This window comes from Eimeria mitis, genomic scaffold (genome assembly GCF_000499745.2).
Source record: "Eimeria mitis Houghton genomic scaffold, Emh_scaff3710, whole genome shotgun sequence".
NCBI lineage: Eukaryota > Apicomplexa > Conoidasida > Eucoccidiorida > Eimeriidae > Eimeria > Eimeria mitis.
This window is the reverse complement of record NW_013572053.1, coordinates 2,740-3,115: the sequence shown is the minus strand read 5'-3', so window position 1 is coordinate 3,115 and position 376 is coordinate 2,740. Positions and strand designations below refer to the sequence as shown.

General features: G+C 44.9%; 1 protein-coding gene across 1 annotated transcript in view; it reads left to right on the top strand.

Annotated features, from left to right (window-relative positions):
* Positions 1–155: 155 nt before the first annotated feature.
* Positions 156–376, top strand: part of EMH_0068710 (uncharacterized protein) — a gene marked incomplete at both ends in the record, with an annotated part of 1,026 nt that continues 805 nt past the window's right edge. The window contains one exon of the mRNA XM_013498791.1: positions 156–376. Within this exon, the coding sequence (XP_013354245.1) occupies positions 156–376 (221 nt within the window).

The window sequence follows — 376 nt, the reverse complement described above, 5'->3', positions numbered from 1 at the left end:
TTTTTTTTTTTTTTTTTTTTTTTTTTGTTTTTTTTTTTTTCTTTTGTCTCCTGTCTGCGTCCCCTCCTGCTTTTGTTTCTTCTCTGCTTTCGTTTGTTTATATAATTTTTGTTTTTGTTTTTGTTTTTGTTTTTGTTTTTTTTATTTTATATAAAATGCAGCCACCCGCGAAGCTGCAGCGCACGGGCCCGTCCCTAGGCAGTGCAGCAGCAACAGCAGCAACAGCAGCAGCAGCAGCAACAGCAGCAACAACTGCAGCAGCAGCAGCAGCACCAGCAGCAACAACTTCTGTCTCCTTTTCAGTGCAGCCTCCTCCTGGGGTAGGCAGTGCTGCGCCTCCCCTGAGGATCAGCAGCAGCAGCAGCATCAACAGCAA